This window comes from Panthera onca, chromosome A2 (genome assembly GCF_046562875.1).
Source record: "Panthera onca isolate mPanOnc1 chromosome A2, mPanOnc1 haplotype 2, whole genome shotgun sequence".
Classification (NCBI taxonomy): Eukaryota; Metazoa; Chordata; class Mammalia; order Carnivora; family Felidae; genus Panthera; species Panthera onca.
The window spans coordinates 54,914,024-54,935,909 of NC_138340.1; the positions used below are offsets into that span (position 1 = coordinate 54,914,024).

At 48.5% G+C, this 21,886-nt stretch overlaps 1 protein-coding gene across 2 annotated transcripts in view; it reads right to left on the bottom strand.

Moving 5' to 3' along the window:
- The window catches only part of FGD5 (FYVE, RhoGEF and PH domain containing 5), a 121,713-nt gene that overhangs the window by 57,989 nt on the left and 41,838 nt on the right, over nt 1–21,886 (bottom strand). For both annotated transcript variants that reach the window (XM_060631846.3, XM_060631845.3), the window contains exon 3: nt 10,673–10,805. In XM_060631846.3, coding sequence (XP_060487829.1) covers nt 10,673–10,805 — 133 coding nt within the window. The remainder of the gene's footprint in view (nt 1–10,672; nt 10,806–21,886) is intronic.

The window sequence follows — 21,886 nt, forward strand, 5'->3', positions numbered from 1 at the left end:
AGTATGTGCTAAGTATGGCTGTAAACTTTTTATGTGTATTCTCACTGAATCCTCCCAACAACCTATGAGCAAGGTACTATTATTATCACCTCCATTGTACAGAGAAGGAAACTGAGGCACAAATAAGTCCTACTCTTTGCCTGTGACTCAGCCTAGAGACCCTTTTCAGAAACCTCTCCTCTGTTCCTCCATGCCCCCAGGGAACTCAGTTTCACACCTTGTTTTTCCCTACCTCTGGGCCTTTTGGGCTCATGCAGGTCCCTGTGCCAGAACTTCCCTATAACCTCAGCAAATATCTCTAAGTCACACACTAAACCTGAGGTGGGGCCGGGCACCACGGCAGGCATCCCACTGCTCCATATTTGCCAGCCTCCTTGGCCACACAGCCCGCTGAAAGAAAAACCCACGCAGAAGGGAGCAGAGGCTGCCTTCTATGGCTGTTTCAAGCCCTGGGGAAATACTGTTGAGGGTCCCAGTGAAAGGGCTTGCTGGCATGTTCTGAGGCCACATCTGGAGAAAGGAGAGTGCTCAGAACTCGCAGGTGGCACCAGATTCCTGGAAAGTGCTGTCTCCGGAAGTTCCTCCAGGCACTACTATCTCAGACATTGTCCTTCTCCTTGGAATTCAGGTCGGAGTTTCCAGCACAGCCTTCGACGGCCCCTGGGAAATTCAGACAGGAGCTTGGGGAGACTTGGCTCATTTTTATCCCAGCTGTCACCTGTGCTCCCACAGGAGGCAGAGGAGGGATAAAGGTGGTGAAAGAGAGGCAATACCTGCCAGGAGGAGGGCGGGGAAAAGGTGGGACCAGAGGTCTTCTGGCTCCCCCAGCACTGAGTGGCTGCCTCCAGTTCATGATGACACCTGCCTTATTCTAGTTCTTGAAGTCAGGCTGGTGTGAGTCTGGGTCTGGCCTACATGCTTTAAAAAACTTTTAATTTTGGAAGGACTCTGGTTCTGGATGCAGTCTGTAATACATTCATACAAGCAGCATGTTATCTTGGAAGGTGTTGAATGAGAGATCAGGAAACCTGATTTTTACTCCTAACTTTGCCTCTAATCTGCGGAATAACCTCCAGCAAGTGAGGGCCTCTCTAGGAGCTTTAGTTTTCCCTCCTGTAAGACAAAGCAATCTCTTGCATAACTGAGCTGCTATACCCACTGAGTAAGAACTCTCGATTCCCTCTCCCCCAGCCTCTGGCAAGCATCATTCTACTCTCTGCTTTGACTGTATCAGATTCCTCACGTAAATGGAACCACACAGCATTTGTCCTTCTGTGACTGGCTCACTTCACTTGGCACGATGTCCTCCAGGGTCATCTGTGCTGTATCATGTGACGGGATTTCCTTCCTTTTTAAGGCCAAATAATATTCCATTGTATGAACAGGCCTCACTTTGTTTATCCATTCATTCATCAATGGACATTAAGAGGGTTGATTTCATGTTGAGTGTTCTTACCACAATAAAAAACAAAACAAAACAAAACAAAACAAAGTGGTATCTAAATGTCCCTGTCAGCTCTCTTACCTTCTAGACTCTAAAGAGAGTGGCCATAACTATGATTGGCAAGTTCTCATTGTCTGAAGAGGCCAGTACATGGCTCATATGAGATTTGGTCCTGTCCTAACCACCTCACTTCAGTTCATGAAAGGACCTGCCATGACCTCAAGAAGCCAGTCAATGGCTGGATTCCATACTGTTTGTGCCTCCTATGCACCCTCCTTCTCCTTTCTACTTAATTATGTCCTACTCTCCTTTGTGAAGCACTAAGGCCTCACCTCTTCTTGGAAACCTCCTTGATTGCCCTGACTCTTAAGACCTGGGACACTTATGCTGTTTAGAGTTTAGTGCACACAGCTGAGAACACTGGGGCTGCCCCACAACTGTGCTATCTCACAGCCAGCCATTGTTTTTATATCACGAGATATAACATTCACAAAAGAGCATAAAACATAAATGTAAGGTTTTTTATGTCAATAGCTTTCTCATTCCCCAACTTGGCTGTGTGTGCCCCATGGTCAGACACCCCGCTGTCTTCTTTCCTGGCACCTCGAGGGCTGAGGGCCCTGTGGGGGCTCCATACAGAATGGGTGGCTGATGCACACAGGCCAGAGCTCAAACTTCAGTGAGGAGACATACTGCTGGGGATCTGGTAAACATGCAGATTCAGATGCGTGAGTCCGGCGGGTGTGGGGGGTGGTGCCTGGGTGCTGCAGGTCTGTATGTCCACCTCTGGGCAGCAGGGCTGCAGACTAGGTATATGGAGTAGCTGCCATGAAGCCAGGAAGGAGAAAGTGAGGGTGAGTGTGATGGTGGCCCCAATCCCACACTGGGGTCAGGGGTGTATCTAGGACATGGCAGAGAGGAAAATCAGCCACAGAACAAGCTCTCTTAGGGCCGGGGCACCCTAATGCCTCATACCCAGCCTGCTGGCTCCTCACAGCCCTCAAGGCCTCCAGGACTCTGTGAACAAGGGGTGTGGGACACAGGGCTGCCCTGGCCACCTCCAGACCTCTGAGTCCCTATTCTGAGAGTCTGTCCTTCATCCTCCTTTGCTCACACTGCCTCCAGATGTCTCTTGTGTTACTCTGCTAAACAGCTGCACCCTCTGCATGGTTACCAGGGAGCTGGTGAGAAGCCGGGTTGGCTCCCAGCTTTGCCCCTCACTGTGCGAAGTAAATTATACAGGACCAAACAAGTGTTTTCATTTTTTTAAAGTTCTTAAAAGCTTATTTATTTTGAGACAGAGAGTGAGAGCGCACATTTTGAGAGTGACAGTGATAAGCGGGAGGAAGGGCAGAGGAGGAGAGAGAATTCTAAGCATGCTCCACACTCTCAGAGCCCAGTGAGGGGCTCGAACTCACAGACCATGAGATCATGACCTCAGCCAAAACCAACCAAGAGCTGGACATCAACCAACTGAGTCACCCAGGCGCCCCAAGTGTCTTCATTTTACTGTCATGCATCTAAGTTTGTTTTCCTTACTTGACTGCAGAAACTGAGTCAAATCTATTATTTATTTATTAGTTTTTATTAGTTTTATTAGTATTTAATTAGTTTTTATTAGTTTCATTTGAGAATATTTACTAATAGTACTGAGTACTATTTTACATCCCAGGCATTCACAAATGTGAATAGGAGAAGTGTGGTCCTGCACTTCTGGAGCTATTATTACAGGGAAAGGCATATGGCATGCATGTAAACAGAAAAAGAAAGACATAATCACAGCTTGAAATAAGTATGAGGAAGGAAGTAGATAGCAATGCTGCAATGGAACGCTTAAGGATGAGCAGAGGAGGCCTCTTTGAGGAGGTGACATTTAATCTGAAACCCTGAGCCAACTGTGCAAAGGGCAGGAAGAGTGCTTCAGGAGGAGGAAACTGCAAGCACAAAGGCCCTGAGGTGGGTGAAGAACGGACAGAACCTGTTTTGGAATCCTTTATGATGCCCGTCCAAAGACCTTGGAGTTTGTTGAATTTCATCTGATCTGTGATTAACACATGGCAATAGAAGATGAAACGCCAGAGATTTCCAAATTTTCAAATCTGGTGCCAACAACCAGAATGGCAAACACAAGAGGAGAAGCTGGCTGAGGGGATGGGAAGATGCTGGGTTCAGTTTGGGATGCGCTGAGTTCGAGGTATGGTAGACCCTCCTTATCTTTGGGGGATATGTCTCAAGATTCCTAGTGGATGCCTGACACCACAGATAGTGCTGAACCCCGCACAGGCACATCTTGGAGACACTGTGGGTTTTTCCAGATCATTATAATAAAGCACATACCGCAGTAAAGCGAGTCAAATAAATTATTTGCTTTCCCAATGCATAAAAGTTACGTTTCCATTACACTGTATTCTATTAAGTGTGCAACAGCATTACACCTAGAAAACAATGTGCATACCTTAATTAAAAATACTTTATTGTTGGGGCACCTGGGTGGCTCAGTCAGTTGAGCCTCCGACTTTGGCTCAGGTCATGATCTCACAGTTGGAGAGGTAGAGCCCCACATCTGGCTCTGTGCTGACAACACGGAGCCTGGAGCCTGCTTCCGATTCTGTCACTCCCTCTCTCTCTCTGCCCCTCCCCCACTCATGCTCTCTCTGCCTCTCAAAAAATAAATAAATGTTTAAAAAAATACTTTATTGCTACAAAATGCTGAGCCATAACCACTGATCATGGATCACCAGAATATAATAATGATGAAAAGTTTGACATCGAAACACTGTGAGAATGACCAAAATGTGACACAGAGACACTGAAGGGAGTAAATGCTGTTGGAAACATGGTGTCAACAGACCTGATCCAGGCAGCGTTGCCACAAACCTTCCATTTGTAAAGAATGTAGTATCTGCGAAGTGCAACCAAGTGCACAATAAAACAAGGTATGCCTGTATATACTGTTTTCTCCTAGACATACATACCTATGATAAAGTTTAATTTATAAATTGGGCACAGTAAGGGATCAACAATAACTAGTAATAAAATAGGACGATTACAACAATACATTGCAAGAAAAATTCTGTGAGGGGCTCCTGGGTGGCTCAGTCGGTTGGGTGTCCGACTTCGGCTCAGGTCATGATCTCACCGCTTGTGAGTTCGAGCCCCAGGTCGGGCTCTGTGCTGACAGCTCAGAGCCTGGAGCCTGCTTCTGCTTCTATGTCTCCCTCCCTCTCTCTGCTCCTCTCCTGCTCACACTCTCTTTCTCTCAAAAATAAACAAATGTTAAAAAAATTTTAAAAAAAAGAAAGAAAAGTTATGTGAATGTGGTCTTCTCTCAAAATACCTTAGAGTACTCTACTCAGCCTGGTTCCTGTGATGATGCGAGATGATAAAACGCACATGTGGTGACATGAAGTGACATAAATGATGTCGACACTGCGATGTGTTAGGCTACTACTGGCCTTCTGCATATGTGTCAGGAGGAGGACCCCTTGCTTCCAGATCACAGTTGATCACGGGTAACTGGAACTATAGGAAGCAAAAACCCAAATAAGGGAGGATGACAGTATCTGTGGGGCTTTCGGAGGCTGGAGTGTGGGCCACGGAGAGAGGTCAGACCAGGAGCTCAGCTCTGGGAACGCCAGCTGAGGAGGGCTGGCCGCTGGCCTGGAATGGGCTGCCTGGGCAGAACACAGATGAGAGACAGGGGTGGAGGAGCTCGGGCCTTGGGAAAGAAAGGTCTCGTGTGGAGGCAGAGACAGAGTTGGACAGTGGAAACCAAGGGAAGAGGGAGCTCCCAAGGTGAGAGACCACCAGAGCTGAGGCTCAGGGTCTGGTGGACAGCGTGGAGGCCTGGCTCACGGAGGCGGGGAGGGCAGTGCAGGGCGGATGACAGCAGTAAGGGAGGTAGGGGAGTGGGGAAGATTGAATACGTCTGTGGGCTGAGGGAAATCCTTAAGAATGTCTGCAGCCCATCTCCCTCTCCTATGCTCCTGTCTACTGACCTAGTCTTCGAGCCCTCGAGGCTCAGTCCCGCTTTTCTGCCTCTGCACTGCTGTCTTCCACTCAGAACGCTCTGTCCCTGGACCCTCTCATTTCTTGCTGGCTCACCCTATTCAGCTCCCTGGTTTCTTCCTCATCCTAAAGACCTCTAAGAAACCAGAACTCTCCTGCACTGCTGGTGGGAATGTAAAATGGGACAGCCATGGTGGAAAATGGGATGGCAATTCCTCAAAAAATTAGAGACATGATTCTCGTATGATCTAACAACCCTCCTTCTGGGGACACGCGGAAAAGAACTGGAAGCAACGTCTCAAAGAGACATCTGTACATCATGTTCATAGCAGTATTATTCACAATAGTCAAAAAGTGGAAGCAGCCCAAACACCCACTGATGGATGAACTCACAACCTGTGATATGTACATACAAGTGGAATATTATTCGGCCTTAAAAAAGGAAGGAGACTGGAACACAGGCTACAACATGGATGTGCCTGGAGGACACGGTGCTCAGTGAAATTAGTCACAAAAGGACAAATACCGTATGATCCCACTTACATGAGGTCCCCGGAATAGTCAAAATCAGAGAAGCAGAGAGCAGCATGGTAGGTGCCAGGGGTTGGGGAAGGGGCTGGGGAGTCAGCATTTAATGGGGACAAAGTTCCAGTTTGGGGAGATGAGGAGTTCTGTGGATTGATGGTGGGGATGGTTGTACAATAGTGTGAACGTACTTAATGCCACCAGACTGTACATGTAAAATGGTTAAGATGGTGAATTTTATGTTATGTGTATTTTAACACAATTTTTTTAATTGGAAAAAAGCTTTCTCTAGCCTCACTGCCTCAATTTCCCCCCTCACCCCGCCCTTGGCACCCAGCTCCCACCTGCCAGGTTTGTTGTGTTTCTTTGATGGCACAGCGCTTTCACTGCCTAAACCCACCGCAGGGGCCTTCTGATTGTTCATCTCCTTCTCTAGGGGAGCTTCTATTCTAGAAGCCAGGCAGGGAGGCACCCGGTCTGTCTTGCGGCTGCTGTATCTTCAGCCGTTGGAAGGATGCCTGGCACATAGCAGGTGCTCAGTAAGTACTTAGTAAATACATTTCTGCTGAAAAGGAGGGACGGGGAGAAATGGAGTGAGGATACAGAGACAAGAGATGCAGACGGGAGGTAGTTCATGCTTGCGATGAGATGAGGATGTTTTCTGGGAAGGAGAGCAGGCTGCAGCCTGAGGAAGCTGCTGCAGGATTAGGAGGGCTTCCTGGGGACTAGAAGGAGTGAGAACAGGCCATGGAGCCAAGGTACGGGGCTGCACAATGGGTTGACAAGACTCTGGCACAGAGAAAGCACATGGCAGAATTTAACCCAGGTGGGGACTGGCCCAGTGGAAATAACCAGAGTTCGAGGAGATGATCAGATAGAGGTGACAGGTGTGAGGCCTGGGGGCATGAGGCCAGCAAGGAGGCCCAGGCCAGGCCACATGGACCGTGGGCACTGCCAGGGAGGGTGTCACAGCAGGGCAGGCCTGTTCCAGAGGACAGGGCAAACTTCTGCCTGGGCTCGGGGGTGGACCTGTCAGGGAAACACAGGGACGACAGGACTCAGGCGAGGGAGGAGGAGGTAGAGGGAGGAGGTGGCTCAGAGCGGCCACCAACTCCTGGGCTCACCTCTGGGGAGCTGGTAATTAGCTTGAAAAGTCTCGGTTAGTCTGAAAATCAGGCTTGCTGTCAGGGAGGAGTGATATGCCAGGTCGCCTTTGTCTCCTTTCACATTAGATCTATTTTTATGTCCTTCTTGCTTTCCCTTTTCTGCCCCCTCTTCCCTTCGACCCACACCCCTTGAATGTCAGTGAGTGGGAGAGAGGGCAAAGTCAGACAGGTGGGTGGACAGCTGGGCTCGGCCTCCTGTCCTGCTCCAGAAGGCTCTCCACTCCTGATGTGGCCACCTCAAAGCATCTGGAAGAGTGGAGCTCACCCCCTTTTGTTTATTTTTACATAACCCATATCAAACTCTAGGAAGGGTGGGGCTCACCCCAAACATACCTCCTGTGGCCCCAGGGAAGCAATTCCAGGCGGGGGGGGGGGTGCACTCACACCTTCCCTAGGTCTGCTCCTCTGAGGTGGCTGGAGATGGCAAATCTGGCTCTTTTCCCCCCTTGATGTGATGGAGGCCTTTGCCTTTTGGGGAAGTAGAACTTTCAGTGGAAGACAAAAAGATTACAGCAAATGCTGCCTCTCTCCACCCCCCCTCCCCCCACCAAAACCAGGAAAGACTGCACCCTCTAGAAATGTCCCTTCACATCCACTGAGGGCTGCCGGGAGGGTGAGCACTGCAACAGCCTCCTAGGGGTCACTATGGCTGCAGGTACAAAGATTGAAAATGCCCCTCTCTCACCCACCAATCTCTTTCTGGGATCTATGCTAGAGAAAAGCACGTACACAAGGAGGTGTGTGAACAAGTGCACTGCAAAGCTGTTAGTAGAGCATAAAAATTAGAAACACTATAAACGTCCCTCAGCAGCGGGATGGCCAAATAAAGGATAGCATATCCATAAATGGGAATACCATGCAGCAGTAAAATAAATAAATAAATAAATAAATATGCTGTAGCAATGTGTGAAAATCTTATAAGATAGGTGTGTGTGAATGCAACCAAGTTAGGCCAGGTTTCTTACAGTTTGACATGACTCAACCTATCAGAACAACTCCACAAACAATACCATCCACTTTCCACTCATAACAAACAACGTATATAAGGGAATACAAGGGAGAGGTTCTGGAAAGACACACACCAAAGTGTGCACCACAGCTGGAGGAGGAGATGCAAGTAGTCCCAGAGGAACATTTAACAGAGAATTGGGGGACTGTGGGGGGAACCATCACTAGGTGGGGGGCCCCCTGAGGTACAGAAAGTTGCACAGTGGGTGCCCTACTGCTTTGTCAGCCCTTCAACTCTTCCTGGCCTGGTACCCAGACCCAAATCCCAGTGTCAGAGTGGGGACCAAATCCCAAAGAGCAACCATTTTTCTGCTTCCAGGTTCCACAACCCCTGGGATGCTCAGAAAAGCGCAGAAAAGCCATAATCATCTCTAAATAGCACTACTGGGGCACCTGGCTGGCTTAGTCATTAGGCATCTGACTTTGGCTCAGGTCATGATCTCACTGTTCATGAGTTCCAGTCAAGTCCTGCTTCAGGTGAGCCCTGCTTCTCTCTTTCTCTTTCTCTCTGCACCCCCTTGCTCCCCACCCCTCCTGGGATTCTCTCTCTCTGCCCCTCACTCACTCTCTCGCATAGATATCTAGATATTTCGATAGATAGATAGGTAGATAGATAGGTAGAGAGCTCTAGATAGATAGATAGATAGATATCTAGATATTTAGATAGATAGATAGATAGATAGATAGATAGATAGCTCCACTAACTTAAAGCTCCCTCCCTTGCCCTCAAGGAGCCAACAGTTCCTTCTGGGGAGAAGGGAAGAAGTGGAGAGGTAAGAGAAGGCTTCCAGGGCTGTAGGGGAAACAAACAAACAAACAAACACTGGGCTTGTAACTTTTAAAAAAATTTTTTTTTTCAACGTTTATTTTATTTTTGGGACAGAGAGAGACAGAGCATGAACGGGGGAGGGACAGAGAGAGAGGGAGACACAGAATCGGAAACAGGCTCCAGGCTCCGAGCCATCAGCCCAGAGCCCGACGCGGGGCTCGAACTCACGGACCGTGAGATCGTGACCTGGCTGAAGTCGGATGCTTTAACCAACTGCGCCACCCAGGTGCCCCAAGGGCTTGTAACTTTTAAATCCAACCCCTTCAATAGCTGGCAGAGTAGCCTTGGGCAAGTTACTTAATCTTTGTGTCCTCTGTTACACAGGGGGGGTGATGGCACTGACGGTGAATTTGTAGAAAGGAGCGAAAGAAGCCTGGAGTGCAGCTGACAGTGCACTCTACCCAGAGAGGGGGAGGAAGGGTCAGAAGCCAAAGCAGGAAGGACTGGGGAAGAGCCAGGTGGGAAAACCCCCTTCAACACTCCCACAGCCCTGGGAAGGTAACTTGATGAAAAGCCTGAGCAGAGAGATAAATGAGGTGTTAGAAGAAATCAACGAGATGAAAACAAAATGAAGTCATGACCATTTATACACAAGGCTTGGGCACTTCCACGGGAGCAGTCTTTAGTCAACGTGATACACCTACCCTGGCTGTGGGAGGAGAGGTTGACAAAGACAGGGACACAGGCACAGGGCAAGGTGTCTGAAGGAGGCTTGTGAGGCAGGAGGTGGTGCTCCTCAGCCTCCCCAGCTACACCTCTGCAGACAAGCGGGGCCTGGGGGATGCAGTGGGGGAAATGTCAAGCTGGCCTCAACCTTCCTCGCCTGTCTCCCTGCAGCTGGGTGGGTGTCTCTCTTGGTCTGAATTCCCAGCCCCCAGCACCGTGTGGTACTTCCTGCATGGCATGGAGTAACAGCTGTGTGACCCCGGACAAGTTCTTCACGTCTCTGTTTCTGCAAATAAAAAACACGGGAAGCAAACCCTAGCTCCCAGAAGCACTGTGTGGAAGGACTGACATCATGCCAGCGAATGGAAGTGAAGCACAGGACCCGAGCACCCTGTGGCGAGCACATATAATAACCACCAGCCACCAATGCCCAATGCCCACTAAGAGGTCTGGACCTCCACTCTGACTTGGTTCTTGTCCCAGGCAGGGCCTCAACTCACCGTCTGTGTCCAGACAAGCAAGAGCCCTTCTCTCAGCCCCATCCCCTCAAAGCACCACTGCAGAGTACGGGAAACCAGCTTTCAGTCCAAAACTGTCTTCAGTTAAGGAAACTCACACACTTCCCTTAACTCATCCTCAAGATTCCCACTTCACAGCGAGGAAACTGAGGCCCAGAGGCCTGAGGTCATTAGAATCCAGGTCTGTCTTGATTCCAATCATGCAGCTCTATTTCACTTCATTCACAAGGGCTCTTGGAACCCCAAACTTCCTCAGACCCAAGAAGCCCATAGGAGCTGTCACCCTGGCATCACCAATGCAGAACCCCATGTCTGCCACGTGTCTTAAAGCTGCAGCCCCAGCTGCGCAGTGACTCTTCCTCTGTATCCAACTTGGGGCCAGCGACTTGCAAACAGCTCCCTTCTCACCAAGAGGGGGTGCAGTGTATGCTTCACCGTACTTTCTCGGCCTTCACATCTCTGATCCCCCACAACCCATCTGCCCCTCATCCGGGGCAGGGCGCCCTACCTTGTGGGTGAGGCTGGGGTCTCTTGGAGCACTGTCCTCCTCCTCTGAGCTTCCCTGCTCTTCATCCGATGAGAGGTCCTCTTTGGGGGCCGCTGCCGAGATGGGACAGACCTTATAGGGCTCTGTGTAGGCGCTGGGGTCAGAGCACAGGAGAGAGAAGGTTAGAGTTCCCTGTCCAGCACAGGCAAAGTGAACACACCCGGGGCCCTATTAATGCCACAAGCCATTAACAAGTGCTCTGGGTGCAAAGCTCCATGCCTGCCCTCCATGGGGACCCAGAACTGAATAAGACACAGGCACAAACCTCTCTACCTGCTCCCACTCCAGCCATCCTGGCCTCCTTGGAGTTCCCTGAATATGCCACACTCTTTTGCTACCTAAGTGCCTTTACACATGATGTCTAAGATAGACTTGTCTCTCTGTTAGATACAAGGCAGGCTGTGATGCTGAAGGAGGGTACAAATAATTACTATGATGTCAAGAGATGTTATTCTGATTGGACCGGCAGTCTGGACAGGCCTGGTCAGGCAGCAGGGGCCATTCCCAAGGTGGTCATGTCCTCTGGGCCTGAATAAGTGATGCAGTACAGTTTGGGATGTGTATTGTGGACTCTGGTCCCTGTGTTGCCATCAGCTAGATCACGGACAGCACACAAGTCAGTTTCCACCTAGGGGGATAATGATTCCTATTTCATTTTCTTGGCTGATGCTATGAGGATGAATGCTTAGAAAACTTACACCGGTGAGATTAACAATCTCATATATACGTAACTATGACTATTACATAGGCATTGCCATTGATTAAATACATTTATTCAATAAATGTTTTTGATTGCCTGCTTTATGCCAGGCACAGAGCTAGGCAGTGAGTAAAACAGGGGTAAATAAAGCAGATATGGTCTCAGTCTCAAAAAAGGAACAATGAATATACGATCATAAATTATAAGTGAAGGGAGAAGAAGGAGGTGCTTTCATAGGGAGTAACAAGGGGGAACTGTTTAGATATGACAAGGAGGGCTGCTCTGAGTCTGTAAGAGAAAAAGGAGCTCTGTGAGAGCACAGGGAAGTTTCCAGGAGAAGCAGCATGTGTAAAGGCACTGAGGCAGCAAAGAGCTTGGCCTGTCACAAACCAACCTGGAGTAGAAGAACCCTCCTTTCTCTGACTTTGAAACTATCTCCACAGAGGAGGCTTTAACCCCATTACAACCACCTCCCTGCTCTGCTCCCTGCTCTGGGCCTCCCTCTCCACCCAGCACAGTGATTGCTGTACAACATTGGGCCATGTCCATCTCCTACTTGAAAACTTTCAATGGCTCTTTCCTGCCACTGGCAATGAGGTCCCAGAAAACGTCTCAAGAATTTTCTCCTCATACTCAAAATCCAGGTATTTGGTCTTGTTAAATTCTTATCAAATCTTTATTTCTGCTCTCTGGGAATGCCACAATGAGGTGCTAGAATGATCAATGGATGGATGGATGGATGAATTGGGAGAGAGGAGGAAGCATCCACTTGCTGGAGTGGCTGGGCCAAGGCTAGCCCATGCTTCATGTTGTCAGGGACACTGTTCCTACCTCTTGTCCAGGCAGGGAGAAGCATGGCCAGGGTAGGGGACACCAGGACAAGAGAAACTGAGCCTTAGGCTATGGTACAACTAGGGGCCATCTTTGGAGCTCTTTCTCCGCTACTGCAGGAACCAGAACCAGGGATACCTGGAGCCCAAGCAACAAGGGGCTCTGTCAACAGCAAGATAGGCATCCCTTGGTCCACACTGGAGCCATGAAGCCAGATAGATCAGAGACAAGGTGGCCTGTTCCTGCCTGGGCTTTTGCTGACATAATGTGTGTGTGGCAGCATCTGTAGCTGTGTCCTTGTGTACAGATGCACAAACTAAGTCCTGACTGGGGCTGAATCATAACTTACTCTACTGTCCCACTGGCTACCCTTATGGTCAGACCTCTTTCTTCTTTTTTCAGAATTGACTTTGTTGTCCTCTTCTTTCAAACTAATGGAGCAAACAATGGATTTTGCAACAAGTCCTAGTCCGCCAAGGTGTAAAAAGGCACGTGAGCACCTCCCTTCCTAAGACCACCCTATGCCTTCTTCACTGCCCCTTCCCACACCACCAGAGGCCACCGGGAGTCAGAGGAACACCACACTTGCTTTAGAGACCACAGAACCTCCTTCAGGAAAGTGACTGCATGGGCCAGTCTCCTAGAGCCCTGGCTCCCTCTCCCTGACCCCAGAGCCTCCTGTGTCAATTTGCACCCTCAGACAAGGAATGGAGCCTTGCACCCCTATAAGAGGATAGCCACATTAGGCCCCAGCAGGAGCCCATTATGCTCTGTGGAGGATAACCAGTAGTGATGAGGGATGGAGCAGTTACCCAGTTAAATGTGTCCCTGAACCGTACTTCCTCATGCACTGTGAAGGAGGAAAGGATTCTCAGCCACGCCTCCCACGGATGAAGGGTGCCATCACGGTCCCAGGCAGCAAGCTGGAAATCTCAGCATCTCCTCACATAGCCAGTCACTATTTGAACACGACACCTCTTCTGGAATTTACCTTTAGTCTTCCCCGACTCCACTGGCATCTCTGTCGTAGCTCTGTGGACCAAGCATCTCCTGCCTGGACGCCAGTGACCACTGCTTTCCTACCCTCTCCCATTCCACCCTGGCTGGCTTCAATCTTCCCTACCCAGCAGCCAGAGGGGCCTCCTCAAAACCCAATATGATCATGTCACCCTCTTGCTCGAATTGTTCAGGGTGTCGGGCAAGGCTCTGCTCAATTTGGGATGTAAAAAAAGTGGGTGTCCTTGGGGCTTAATGCTGCCATGAAGTCTCCCCAACATTGGATGCTACCTCAGGCCAAGCAGAGGGTTGGATTCCATAGGACAGAGCCATGAGTGACACTGGGGAGACAGCCATACAAGTCAAACCCCCAGAGACAGGGAGAGAGTGACTCAAGGTCACATGGCAAATCTAGGCCAATACACATTGCCTCTGAGGATGCCTGTCCCTACGCTTGATCCCATTTTAGAGATGTGACAACAGAGGCCTAGTTGGGTTTCCATAGTGCACTGATGTACGGAGCTGGGCCTCAGGTTATCAGGGTGAAAGGAGGCTTTGTTTTTGTTGTCTGTGCTATTATTTTATTTTCTGTTTGAGAGGTGGTAGCATGCAGAGATTAGAACTCATACTCTTGAGTCAGACTGCCTGTGTTCAAATTCCATCTTGGCCCCATAGTGGCTGTTGTATAACTTCACCAAGCCTCAGGGTTGCCTAATTCACTGAGCTGCCTGGAGGATTCACTGAGTTACATAATGTAAAACAATTAGAACCATGCCCAACACATAATAACTTATTAAACGGGAGCTCTCTCCATTACCAGCTCAGCTCTAGCTGCATACAGTTATTCTATGATTTACCTACTGTTGTCTTTAAGTCAACTCATTTTTAACATTTGCTAACACTCTGACCTCATCTCAAGTGATAACACCCATGAAATGACTGTGCATTCCTTTAATCTTTTCTTTTCTTCTTTTTTTTAATGTTGATTTACTTTTGAGAGAGAGAGAGAAAGAGGGACAGAGTGTAAGCGGGAGAGGGACAGAGAGAGAGGGAGACACAGAATCCGAAGCAGACTCCAGGCTCTGAGGTGTCAGCACAGAGCCTGATGCAGGGCTCAAACCCACGAACTGTGAGATCATGACCTGAGCTGAAGCTGAATGCTTAACTTAACTGACTGAGCCACCCATGCACCCCTCCTCTTTTTCTTAAAAAAAAAAAAAAAAAAAAAATTTTTTAAAGAGAGAGAGCACGCACATGGGTAGAGGCAGAGGGAGAGAAAATCCCAGCAGGCTCCAAGCCCAGGGCGGAGCCTGACACAGGGGGCTCCATCCCATGATCCCGGAATCATGACCTGAGCTGAAATGAACTGAAATCAAGAGTAGGACACTCAGCTGACTGAGCCACCTCTAACTTTAAAATAAACCATACAATTATTAATCTATAACAGTTTGATTAACATTATGTTGCTCACCATCAGAGACCCACAGGCCTCACATTGATAAACACAGTTACCTTTGACCCATCAACCATCCAACTGCAACCAACCTCAAGCTTTGGCTGGAAATGTGGCCCATGATCTTTTATTCTATTTCTTCTTCTGACTTCTGTTTTCAAGAAAGATCTAGAACAGAAGTCAGGAGACAAAGGTTTGGGTTCTATAATGGTATTTCTGGCTTGTTTATTTCACTGTCTCATTTAGGGATTGTGAGCGCAATGAATGGAGATGAACTGCCATTAAAAATATACTTTCACAACATAAAAGAACAAGTATAATCCAATGCCTTTGCAGATTTAATGGAAGTTGTAGTGACAGACCTGATCTTGGACAGAAGTCATTCGTTTAATAAGCAAATAAAAATATCCTAAGACCACAAGTGTCAACACAGCTGCCCCTACAGACCCTTCATATTTGCTACCAGGCTGATCTTCAAATACAGGGAAGAAAAGAGCTCTGAGAAATGTTTCGACAACTTACACTCAAATGCTCCATCAGGCTCTAGTAGAACTTGTGTCCTGTGTGAGTAACCACTTCTTTCCTTGGGGAAACCCTGGAACATCTCATTCATTTCCCCAGTCTGTCAACATAAACTTCTGAGATGGGTCCTTTGCATAGAAGGGAACACTGCAAGGCTCTGTATTTTTAGTTGCATGGTTCCTGTCTGTTTGGTTTTTCAGTCATTCAAAAAAAATCTATTAAGAATCCTCTGTGTTTCAGACTCTGAACTGTAGGTACTGGTAGGACAGTGGTGAACAGACGCTGCCTTTGTTCTATGGAAAATGTCCATTATAACTGAGATGTTGTCTCCAGATAGCTTATTTGACCATAACAATATATTACATATGAGAAAGCCTTCTAACCCACCACCCACTCATCTATATACTTTTTCATCTACTCACCCATTCACCTATCCATCCCTCCACCCACCCATCCGTCTATCCAACTACCTACCCACTTAGCCATCCATCCATGTGTCCGTTTGTCCACCCGCCCATCTGGCCATCCTTCTATCCAGCTATCCAATCATCCCTTACTCACTTACTCAACATACAGGGATTAGCATGTACTTCAAGGAGCTAACACAGGGAGGACTCAAAGATGACTAAAGTACTATCTCTGGCCTATATCTAGTTAAGAGGGTGAGCTCAGAAGTCAGGCTGCTTGGTTTAAATCCCAGCTCTATCACTTCAAACAAGCTACTTAACCTTTCCATGCCCCAGCTTTTCGCGTGTTTGTTTTTAAATCTGTAAATCAAGGGAGATGACACATGCCCGGAAAAACCAGCAAAAGGGCCAGGCAGTCAGGACTGTAAGTTTAGAGACCAAGTGGCCTGGAACTTTGGCATCAGATAAGAGGAGAGTCACTGTGTGACTTTAGGCAAGTCACCCAATCTCTCTGTTTCCCATCTGTGATGTGGGGATGAGTATGTAGGTTCATGTGGGATGAAATGAGAACATAATGGAGAAAGTGGTCACTGCCTGGCACGCAGTAGGTCCTTTCTGGCCAGCCTGCAAAAGGGCCAAGTTCTAAACCCCCAGACTAGTCTCCACAGAGCTGTGTCCTCCCTCTGAGTCGACTTGTGTTTTAAAGGGAACATAAATTAAAGCTGCCCAGAGCTCATTACCTTAAATGACCCTCCAAATGAGCACAGTCCTTTCCAGCAGCCTAGAGTCGTAAAAGGACATGTGCATCCACGTGGGGGGATGAACAGTTTGTAACCCAGCCCAGGGCTGCCCATTAAATCCCATTCTATGTGACAGTCGCCGGGAACCATAACCCTAAGCACAGCCAAAATGGCCTAATAACTCATAAAAAAGGAACGCTGGCCTCACTGGGAATCGGTCAGTGGGCACTCTGGCCCCAAACTCCATCTTTGTTGGTGCAATGATATGTGTGAAGGAGGCCAGACTGCAGACGTAACAGCCTTTGGCTCCTGTGACATAGGCTGGGACCTTTCTGAAGTTCGCCAGCTCAGCCAGGAGGGGCAGGGGGCTTCAGGGTTGCTCTCTGGGAGCTGGAAAGTTGGAGACGGAGGAGACAGGATGACTACCCTAATTAGCAGAGCAGCTGGAATAGCTTGGAAGTGGAGGGAGAGGAGGGCTGGCTGCACAACCAGGGATTTCCAAACCCTCAGACATTCAATCCTGCCCCCTGCCTACTCTCTACACCCTCTCACCCCCAGGCACCTTCACAGTTCATTCAAACAATCCCTCTAGACCTTCCCCAGGTGCTACTTTCTGCTCTGAGACTTCCTTGTCACTCAGAACTGACCCCTCCCATGCCCCCCTTCCTCAAAGGGACACTGAGACTTCCACAGACACAGGCATCATCTGCACTATAACTGGGAACCTTCGACTGAATATGGTGGAAATGGCTTAAGATGGGGGTCAGAGCCCTAGGGGTCCTGGATTCACCACTAACCCAATGCATGATCTGGGCTACACGACTGTCAAGGTGGGCCTCAGTTTTCACACCTGTAAAATGGAGGTGGAGAACAAAAAACCCAGGCATGTGAAGTGTGCTGAGACCAGACCGTGTGCACCCCACAGCCCGAAAGCAGCTGCCTGCCTGTCTCCTCACCCCTGGAGTGAATCTCTGCTTTGTTCCCTCTTGGAGGGAATGCATCTTACACCCAGGGTCAGCCAAGGGATAACGCTTGTAATGGTTGCCAGAAACATGATTGAAGGAGAGGCTTTTTAAAAAATTCAATTTCCATTTTTCACTAAGTAAAAACAGAAGTACATCCTTGCTCTCTGTCCTATGACATCCCCACCCCTCTTCTTGAAACACAGCATCAATGGTTTTATAGGAATTTGTTTTCTTGTTATAATAACTTTATTGAGATATAATTCACATATCATAAAATTTACCCTTTTAAGTAAGTGTATAATTCAGTGCTTTTTAGTGTACCCACAGAGTCTTGCAACCATCATCACTACTTAATTTTAGAACATTTTCATCAACCTCAGAAGAAATCTTGTACCACTTGGACTGCCCCCTAATTCTAGGCAACCACTAAATTTACTTTTTGTCTCTATGGATTTACCTTTTTCTGGACATTTCATATAAATGGAATCCTACAATATTTGTCCTTTTGTTTATGGCTCCTTTAGTACAATGTTTTCAAGGTTCATCCGTGCTTTAGCATGTATCAGTATTTCATTCCTTTTTATGGCCAAGTAATATTCCACTGTAAGTCTATACCACATTCTGTTTATCCCCTCACCTGTGGATACACATTTAGATTGCTTCCACTTTTGGGCTATTATGAATAGTGCCTCTGTGAACACTCTGGTAAAAGTCTTTTTGTGTGGACATATGTTTTCATTTCTCTTGAAAAAAGAAATATATATATATATATATATATATATATATATATATATAGAATGGCTAGGTCATATGGTAACTCTGTGTTTAAGATTTTGAGGAACTGCTGGACTGTTTTTGGCCGCACCATTTCACATTTCCACTGCAATGATGAGGGTTCCAATTTCTCAACATCCTCATCAATATTTGTTATTGTCTGTCTTTTTAATTGGGTTTGAAGCAGTTTTATAGGGATTTTCAAAAAATTTTGTTCTTTATTCCAGTTCACCTCCTCCTGCTCCAAACAAACATCTCTTTTTCCCCCTAGGCAAAGGGGAACATAGCCATACCTATGAAGGCGCTCTTTTTAGATAACCCACGGGGTTCAGAAGTCCAGGGGAGCAACATTAATACTTGTGGAAGACAAGCAGAAGCCTCATAAAATGACAGACTAATATAAAGAGGTAACATATGAGAGAAAAATCATAAGCCAGAGCCCCAAACTCACCAGAGCAATTGTCTCTCAGGTTCTCGTTTTGGGAAACAATCACTAACCCTCCTGCAACTTGGGGTGCCAGTCAAGACAGCAGAGGAAGAGTCCTGGCCCATAGCAGCAGCCACACGGCTGGGCCACAGGCCGGGCCTCACTCTGACCACTGACCCTTGCATGTCAGCCACCTTTGGGGCCCCAGCAAAGGACAATGTTAAAGGACACATTTCACCTCCTGAGGGCAGTTCTGCCACTTGTCAGCCCAATGACCCCAGGCCAGTCACTTAACCTGGCCAGCTCCCTCCTTTGTAAAATGAAGATGGTAACAGCCCTCACCATCCCAGAGTCTAGAAGATGATGTCTGTGAATGAGGTGGGTGAACTGCTCAGCGCAGTGCCTTTGCTACAATCAGTCTGAGCTAAAGGCCAGGGCTGAATTAATCAGGCAGAGCTCCTCAATGTGGTACAGACCTGAGTTCCAGCCCCACCTCTGCCACCAGCTTGCTGTGTGACCCTGGGTGGGCCCTTTCCTCTCTCTGGGCCTCAGCTTCCTCATCTGTAGAATAAGGGAGTCAGAGAACCTCTGAAGGCCCTTCCCAACTTGGAGCTCTGGGACTCTATGTCCAAAGGGGCCCCCCCACGAAGCCGAGGAACTCTGTCCTCGTGATTCCTGCACATCTCGGCCCTCATCGGCCTTCGCATGCAGCCAAAGCACTGACTCACTGGCCCACGCACACTTCTGCACTTTCCCATCACTGTGCCTCCTCCAAGGCTATTCCAGAATTCCTGCCCACCCCCTTCCTCCACTTGCCCCCCAAGGGCTGCACATGCCAGCTCTTCTAGGAAGCCTTCTGCATCTCTCCTGCTGGAAGGGGCTCCCATCACAGTTTACATTTTGTGACTGCAGTTATTTATGTTCCTGTATTAGGTCCCCTATTAGACACAAGTTCTTCGAGGGAGGGGATCATTTGCTTGCTATGCACTTCTGTGTGTTTCATGAATGGTGCACAGTAGGTGCGCAACAAACATGCACTGAACGACCGTCCTACCCCAGCTAATTTATCTGACTTCCCCTTAGCCTATCAGTGAAGGCCTCCCTATTCCTGTATGTACTTGGCCCACAGCAGGTGCTCAACACCTTTGGTAAAAATGGTACCAGCAGGTGCTGCCATGAGAATGCTGTGGCTAGCCGAGTCTTAATGGATAAATGGGCTTGCCTGCCTGCCTTCCCTCTTCCTTCCTTCCTTCCTTCCTTCCTCCCTCCCTCCCTCCTTCCTTCCTTCCTTTCTTCCTTTTTACTAATTAGACCATTATTTGATATTACTTCGAAAATGGCTGTGGGTGGGGGTTGGGAGAGTCACCCTGTGGGGTGCATCTGGTTCAGCCATAGGCTCAGTGGATGCTGAAAGACTGGTGACTGGGATTGCTTCAGCTTCCTCATCTGTGAGATAAGCTCCACAGCTGTCAGTCCTAAGTACCCAGCCCAGAGCAGGAGGAAACTTGGACCCATCTTTCTCCTGTCCTGACTGCTCTGAGATTCAGAGTAAGCAAGACCACAGGGGAGGTGGAAGGGAGGGGGGCCGTTGATGCCACCTCAGGCAGCGGGAGAGGATGTGGTGGCTGGAGATTCATGAAGAACACTGTAATTTTATAACTGCACACCACATCTGAAGCTGCCAGGAGCCGGGAGAAGGGTCATTTGTGGTTTCTTTGTGTGGTGGTCTGAAAAGCAGTCCCCTTTTCCCACCCCTCCCTTCCACAAGGACACAGCTAGCCAATAACAACAGGAGCAGCCACACTAGTAGAAGTAGAGCCAGTGATCTGGGGTGCTTACTACGTGCCAGGTACTTTACGAATGTTTCCCAGCCACTGTATCCTGTAGGTGTTACCATGCCCATTTCACAGATGGGGAAACAAGTGCTGACAGGGTAAGTGCAGAGCTGGGAACGGAACACAGGGAATCTGGCTTCAGAGTCTGTTCTTTGGGCGACTAATCTATACTGCTTCTATACAGCAGCGGCAGTAGCAGCTAACTGCTGTGAGTGGTGAGCTGAACACGTCTCGTCCGTTACCCCACTAGATCCTTTCAACTACTTGGTGAGTATCATCCTCGCTTTTCACCTGGGGAAACTGAGGCTCTGTGGGGCTAAACGACTTTCCCAAGGCCTACTGTGCTATTCCTCTTCCACCAACTTCTCCTGGACAGAACCACAAACAGACGACCCTCAGCTGGGCCCACTCATGAGACACATTCATTCCTCTGGTTCACTGCTGCCTCGTCTGTGCTGGGAGACAGGCATGAGAATGTACAAGAGGTGCCAGGACACAGGGCAGGGTCTACAGTGCAACCACACGAGAAGGGCAGAGGGCGAGGGCCTTCCAGACACACATCAACACACGAGTCGCGTGTGGCCAGAGTGGGACATCTGGATGGGGGACACAGAGGGAATCAATCATACAGAGGCAGACAGAAATAAACACACTAAGGCTCAGACCCAGAAGGGAAGGTGACAAAGCCAAGGGAAACACCCCTGGACCCAGACACACACACACACACACACACACACACACACACACACACACACATATTCTTGTCACATGACCCATCTTGTGGTCTTGCTGAACTACATCTGCCTCTTTTGTTCCCAATAGGGACGAAGCATTTTCAGAGAAATGCTACCCTTTGCCAAAAGCCTTTAAGATCCCATAAATCCACCTTGTTTCTCGAGGGCAGGGACTGCCTGCCAAGAACAGATGCCTGGGAAGCATCTGCTGACCTGACTCCTTCATGCTGGTCAGGACCTAGGGTACATGGCTGATGGATTCTCCTCTCTGGACCCAGGTCCAACGTCACCTCCTACTCCAGGAAGCCTTCCCCGACCAAGGAGGCAGGGCTACAGAGAAGCTAATGAGGCTTATGCTTTGGGCCCCACACCTGCATGGGTTCCTTTCAAGTCTCTGTAGATTATTTAGTATTCTTCATTGTATATTCTTTTTTCTTAAAGAGACACCACAGATTGCATAAGCTTAACAACCTGCCCCTGTGTGGCCACACCTACTTACAGAAGAGGCCCTGATCCCCTCTATGTGCCCCTGTACCCACGGAGGGTACCCTGTACCCTCACCTGGCTATGGTCTTGCTTTTTACATGTTTTCTCTCCCTCACCAAACTGTGAGCTCCTTCCTGCCAGCCAAGAGTATTCAATGCTGCATATAACAGGTGCTCAACTAACACCTACTGTCTTTAGTTGGTTCATGGGGATGGGAGAGAGCACCTCCAGCCAGCTCCCTCCTGGCATCCCTGAACTGGTGTGGACTTGGAGCACTTCAAGATCAGAGCTGCCCTACTCAGCAC